Source organism: Notothenia coriiceps, unplaced genomic scaffold (genome assembly GCF_000735185.1).
Source record: "Notothenia coriiceps isolate Sejong01 unplaced genomic scaffold, NC01 NC01_scaffold00009193, whole genome shotgun sequence".
Lineage (NCBI taxonomy): Eukaryota > Metazoa > Chordata > Actinopteri > Perciformes > Nototheniidae > Notothenia > Notothenia coriiceps.
Window position 1 is genome coordinate 563,580 of NW_011341894.1, and position 6,926 is coordinate 570,505.

At 40.3% G+C, this 6,926-nt stretch overlaps 1 protein-coding gene across 1 annotated transcript in view; it reads left to right on the forward strand.

The window, feature by feature from the left end:
* zranb3 (zinc finger, RAN-binding domain containing 3) overlaps window positions 1–6,926 on the forward strand; it is a gene marked incomplete at its 3' end in the record, with an annotated part of 56,066 nt that overhangs the window by 9,308 nt on the left and 39,832 nt on the right. Inside the window, 2 exon segments of the mRNA XM_010770769.1 lie at window positions 3,392–3,410; window positions 3,680–3,862. Of these exon segments, the coding sequence (XP_010769071.1) occupies window positions 3,392–3,410; window positions 3,680–3,862 (202 nt within the window).

Here is a 6,926-nt window from a genome sequence, read left to right on the forward strand (position 1 = left end):
GCAGGAGAGGACTCTTTAAAGTAGAGACACTACATACTGATATACACCTGAACATCAGCAGGAGAGGACTCTTTAAAGTAGAGACACTACATACTGATATACACCTGAACATCAGCAGGAGAGGACTCTTTAAAAGCTTTCAAAAGGGATTCTGGGAGATGTAGGAAAAAGCAGAATTGTTTTCACAGTGAGACACAATAAGAGATCTCTACTTCTTCACATAGCTGCTGGAATGAATGAACATTGTGGATTTGCATGTGAAACTACCTGATGGTGGAGTTACTCGATAGTGAACACGTTCTCATCTGTCAGGTTGTTCTTTCGGAGAGTAAACGTTTCAATCAAACTCAAACACCAGCAGGTGACTGAGACTGCATGACACATCCTTTAATTATCTCCAACTGTCGTCTCTTGTTTTGTGTTTTCCCATCAGCGTCACCTCTCTCCAGTGAATTTAACTATCGTCCTCGTTCCTTCAGCGGCAAACAAGCGGCACTCGAGCTAAACCCGCTTTAAATATTCATCGCCTTATGTAAGATTACGCAAGAACGAGGGAGAGCGGGGAAACATGGGGAGGTCATGGGAAACACTGAATATTTTAACAGCGCCCTCATGCTCCACTTGCTCCGAATAGTAGCTGAGAAAACACTGAAAATGGACATTCCCCATACGCTGCTTTCACTAATGCTTCTTGTAAATGATGTATCAAAGTTGCCTTATTTAAAAAGAATAACCTAATACACTGGAAAAATGCTGCTCAAAGAACGAGTAAATATATAATAACGTACGAAATGGCTTGGTAAGATTTCTTGAAGTAAAGATGGGATATTTAGATACAGTGGGGCAAAAAAGTATTTAGTCAGCCACCAATTGTTCAAGTTCTCCCACTTAGAAAGATGAGAGAGGCCTGTCATTTTCATCCTAGGTATACCTCAACTACGAGAGACAGAATGAGACAACCTTTTAAGTGGGGGAACTTGCACAATTGGTGGCTGACTAAATACTTTTCTGCCCCACTGTAAATGAGATCTTGTATTTAGCTGGGAAAACGTATTTTGAAATATATTTGACCAGAATTATGGAATTTGTAACAAAAAAAATCCAGAAATGCTTCGACACGTTCTGTTTTCTGATGTTAGTTGGATGTTTTTAAGAGTTTGACTTAAAAAGATGCCTTGTCTAAAAACAAGACTTAAGTTCTTAAGTCTCAAGTGTAACGACATCTTCTGACTAGAAATTAGACGAATATACTTGGCAAGATTTAACATTTTTGCAGTGTACATTTCATAACAAATAAATACTTTATTTCATGTAATATTAAAATTGTTAGAATATGGCATGATTTAATACAGTTTTCTTTTATATGTTACACCAATTTGCAGACAGATAATAATGACCTCAAGTGTTTGTTGTTTTTGTCCATAAGGAATTAATGTGTGTTCATGTAGCACTGGTACAAATAATCTCCTTTCACGACAAGCGACCAACGAGGTATTTGTTTCATGTTTTCATGTGGGCGCCATGTCCTATTTTCCTTCATATATTTGTATGTGTTGTTTTTTGGTGTAGTTCTCACGGCGCAACGGAAGAGGGGAGTTACACGTTTATATCTCCAAGAATAAAGAACCAACCTGTATCTGTGTCGAGAGGAGAGCTACACTTCTCATGCACAGAGACACTGACTAATGTACAGTAAATGTACGGGACGTTTTCTATTAGTTTCTTAGTTGTTTACCGTTTTGTTTATGCAGCGCTTTCAGTAAACGTCAAATTGGTGAATGTTTCTAAATGCTAAATCTAGCCAATAGGACACGATGATACCGTAATACTTTATTTGTCAGATCAAGTCTGAAATGGGACTTGCCTCACAGCAGCTCCATGTGTAACATCAACAGACAAATATCAAGACACAACAAACATTGAACATATCAGCTCAATCAGTGAGGGGGAAACCTGCTCAGTGACCCTTTAGCGTGGTGGTCCTCAACTGGTCAGGCCTCGGGACACACTTTTTTCATTTGTCAATAAATCGCAACCCGAAATGTTGAACCACTCAAATCTATTCAAAAAAAATCGTGCTGTAATATATACGCTTTTCAGCATACAATATTAATGAAAGTGAAGTGCAGTGCATATATCTCTTCACAGAACTAAAGTCTACTGGGAGATTCCCCCCCAGGAGACTTTTAGAAATACTAACATATAAACTACGCATTCTGCTACACTCTGAGAAGAAAATAAATAAATCTATCACTACCCGACATATTAATAATATTTTATGCCATTGTTTGTGTTTCACTTTGTTCTGACATCTGAACTTGCTGCTCCTCACAGAGAGAAGAGTAAAGAGGAGATAGTCTGTGTGACTTACTTTAAATTGTGGGTAAGGGTAGATAGACCCCATTGTTCTGTGACCTGTCAATCATCAAACCGGGGGTCATATTTCATTATGTGTTCATTTTGATCTGAAGTTGTACCCATGGATGTATAAAGAATAGTTCTACCGCAAAGTTATTCTCCGTGGGGACTTCCGGCAACACTCTTGATTCTGATTGGCCAGAAGACTCGAAAAAACATCAGCAAAGATATTTTATTGAGAAGATGATCACTACGTGACTACTGGTCTCCGGTACTTCCAGTCCAACGCCTACTGCATGCACAGCGTTAGAAAATCGGGCCTTCAAAATAAAAGTTTGACTTTTTCCCCCAATTTCTTTTCTCTCTTTTTTCACTCACACATCTGCGACCCGCTCGAAACGGGTGGGTCGTGACCCACCAGTTGAGAACCACTGGTTTAATGGTTAATTGATAGAATATCTAATTGATAATTAAAATATTTGTTAGATATAGCCTGGATCCTAATGTTTAAACTTTGATTATTGTGTGGCAACTCAACAAGCCGTGATTCAAAACAAATTACATACTTGTTTTTCCTTCCTGAACCCAAACTCAGTAGGCACTCTCCGAAGACACAGGCATTTCCAATAAGCAGCACAACAACAACATAAATATTGAATAGCAACAGCACTTGTCAAACTGAGACAAAGCACCAGTGCAGACATATATTACAAGTGACAGATCTGCAATATGTCCGAGAGCATGTGTGTGTGAGGTGACGGTGTGTGTGAGGTGACGGTGTGTGTGAGGTGACGGTGTGTGTGAGGTGACGGTGTGTGTGAGGTGACGGTGTGTGTGTCGTCTGCGGCCACAGAGATTTGAGAGGAAACGTTGTTCTAGTTTGAACCCTCGGAAAAGCAGGAATTCCAGGACAAGGAAGACAATGAAATCCTCTCTAATGACTGATGCCCTTGAGCAAAGCCCCTTTGTATATGTAATACTTCTTTATATAACAACCAGGGCAGCTCTGACAAAGTTTTCTTTTGTTTTACAGATGCATGATCGCTGATGAGGTAAGCCCACACAACGCCGGCTCAGGAAATCTATTTCTCCCCCAAAAAATGAGTGTGGGACTTCGCTGCGTGCCGTCCAAATTAATTTGTCAGCCCAGCGCAGCACTCCCACCTGCCTAATCGCTTTTGACACGAGAATCATTCTGAGACCTTATTACTCTTGGGCCGCACATCAGCCCCAGCCGTCATGTGTGATTTACTGCAGAGCCGCCGCTGAATTGACTTGTTTTTCTTTCCCCTTTCGCCGGGTGTTGATGTTCTGCGTCCAGATGGGTCTTGGGAAGACGGTGCAAGCCATTGCTGTTGCGTACGCCTACAGGAAGGAGTGGCCCCTGCTGGTGGTGGTGCCCTCGTCCCTGAAGTATCCGTGGATCGAGGAGCTGGAGAGGTGGATCCCCGAGCTGCAGCCTGGAGACATCAACCTGGTGGAGAACAAGAGCCACACCATGTAGGTCACAGCGTCACATTCGGATATGATATTGCTTCTTTGGACAGGGATCAGATATCACAAGGTCTGCCGCAATACAACTCCATTCCATCTAGAGGCCTGCGATCGATATATCATATGCCCCTTTTACACAATCACTTACATCTATATCCACTCACTTTCACCATTTCATTACAGGGCTCTTTCAGAAGTAAGCGTTCCTGATGATGTGATCTATCCTTTGCATCCAGATTATTGGATCTTTTTTTATTGAATCCCGATCAATATGTCATTACACACCTAGCGGGTCGTCTCGTTTCACCTTCATCCCTTCAAACAACCTTAGCCAGGCTAAAAAACAAATAACAAGGTGTAGTTAAATCTGCATTAAGTGTTTTTTTGACTCAATGTTTTGCTCCATCATACAGACTTTGTGGTAGTTTGGTTTGAAAGAATCATTATCAAATGTTTTGCTAGAATATATATATCATGGATTATCTCATTCACACGCACGATTCATTTCCAATCAGCAACCTCCTTTTTATACTTGACATTGGTTTTGGGGAACAGTTTAATATCGGCAACATGAGGAAGTCTTACCGCTGTCAAAGTTTTTATGAGGTCAAAAAGTTAAACCTTGAGGGAAATATGCTGAATTTAATACCCATAGTGGTAAAAAGTAGCTGTTTTTATTACTTACTTTGGTTAAAGGTCACATCTATAATATTTCTTTAAATGCATTACTTGTCTGTCTCCTTTTAAATATTACTTAAATCACTGAAATGAAATTTAAATTTGTAAGAACGTCTATATTTGTTGTCCAAGAAAAAATCAAAATTAAAACAGAAAAAGTTAGATGGGAATATTAAAGAGATGTAAAAGTATCAGGTGGCACAACAGTCATGTAGTATGTAAGTAATTAAGACTCAAATCAATATATTTGAATAATTAATTTAAGGTGCATTTCTTCATGTTATGGCGCAGATAAGGACACATTGCAGATTCAGACCCACAGATTTTAAACGCTCATAGATAATTTAAACCACGTTCATCTTTCATATCAAGTGAAACATCATTTGGACTAAAGTGGAAGTTGTGGCAGTCTGCTTCTTCTTCTTCTTCTTCGTATGCAGGCGGTAATAATTGACCTAAAGAGAAGGAATAGACCGGTAAACACGCTCGGTCACACCGCGCTGTGATGGACAGAGAAGTTTTTCCTGACAATTTAATCTGAAAGTGTCCCCGGGTGTCAGGAGTCAGCGGGCCGATGTTTGACAGCGCTGACAGACAAATCATGTCTACGCAGCGTCAGCAATATTGCCGGAGGAATGTTTTGTGTAAAAAATGCTGTGTTGGAGAAAAGGTCTCATATTCACAGCTGTTCGTATTGATTCAGGTCCGTAACAATATATAAAACACTTCTCTATCAGTTCAACTTTCCCCCAGTTTCGTCCTAGTTGTATTTTTGAATGAAACTTTTCTCTATCTGTGACTTGGAGGGAAAAAAAACTCCTCAGCACCTCACATCAGGCGCAGAGAAGTTGTGAATGCCTTCTGGGGGAAATGTGTCCTTGAACCGGGATGTGATAATGACTGAACAGGGAGGCAAGGAAAAAAATTATGCAGCGCGTCCTCTCAGTATTTTGACTCGCTCCTTCTTTTGTAGAACATGAATGGCACCTCAGGTTTATTTCAGCTCGGGAAAGTGTGTGTGTGGTGAAGGCGATGAATTAAAATCGCGACAGATGCTGGAGAGTTTTTGATTTCTTCAGAGTTTCATGCTTGCTCGTTTGTTTATCCGCGACTCTGTAGCTGTGTGTTTGTGTTAAGACATAAAAGCGGAAAATGCAATACAGCTAAGGAATGCATTTCTTAAGCAGGAGAAACTAAAACACCTGCAGCCATAGTTTGTGCCTGGCAGTGTCCGTGTGTGTTTTCCTTTGTGTGCCTTGTACACTATCAAGTCCAAACACCAGAAGTCAATAAAACACAAGAATATTTGAACGGATATTTATTCCTAGCTGTTAACACACATTTGTCAGTGTGAAAGGTGGACGAACTACAGAGGCAGTTCAAAGGATGAGGTTTCCTTGTATCTACACGGTGTGATACGGTGTGTGTTAACACCTGATTCAGATTTTTCCGCATTGAGCTTCACTGTAGTCCCAAATGTATGAAAAAATGTGTCAATAACCAAACGTTTTTCATTACAATGATGTCTTTTATTTTGATTTAATCTCAAATAAGCCACCCTGCCATAAATGCTCTCGAACCAAGTGCGCATTTATCCGTGTTTGAAAGTAGTCCCGAAAAAATGTACTATTAGCTCCACAGTGCCATCTGTTACATGAATGCCCAATTTGATTGCTGATTTGATTATACTGTGTTTCATCAATATATCACAGGTCTCAGATATATACAGAACCTGTCTCTGATTGGCTGAAACACCAAACAGATCATTGCAGCATTACCCATAATCCCCTCTGTTTCAGCCCTGTTTCCAAAGTGCTGATTCTCTGTCTGTTACTTTAGATGAAAATAAGGAGCCCCTCCCCACGCCCCTCTGAGAGAGATTTGGTTAGAAAGAACACAATGGTGCTCTAGGAGGAGATTCAGGTGATAAGGGGGAGGGGGTTACCTTGGTTGCTGATTGGCTAATGGTTATACAAGACAAAACATCGTTATGACATCATAAAGTGGCCAAAATCTGATCAGCTCATTTTCAGACAGGTTTTTATAGAAATGGATCAAAAAGAGAGAGAATCTTTGTTCCTGAAACTTTCAGAGTCTCTTTCCACAGAGGGGACACATGTTGATGTAGAAGAGACATGAAGAAGAGGGGACACATGTTGATGTAGAAGAGACATGAAGAAGAGGGGACACATGTTGATGTAGAAGAGCATGGAGAAGAGGGACACATGTTGATGTAGAAGAGACATGAAGAAGAGGGGACACATGTTGATGTAGAAGAGACATGAAGAAGAGGGGACACATGTTGATGTAGAAGAGACATGAAGAAGAGGACTTTGCAGAATTGGTGATCTTTCATAAAGATTTTATAAATATAGTCGAACTGGAAAGAAATGAAT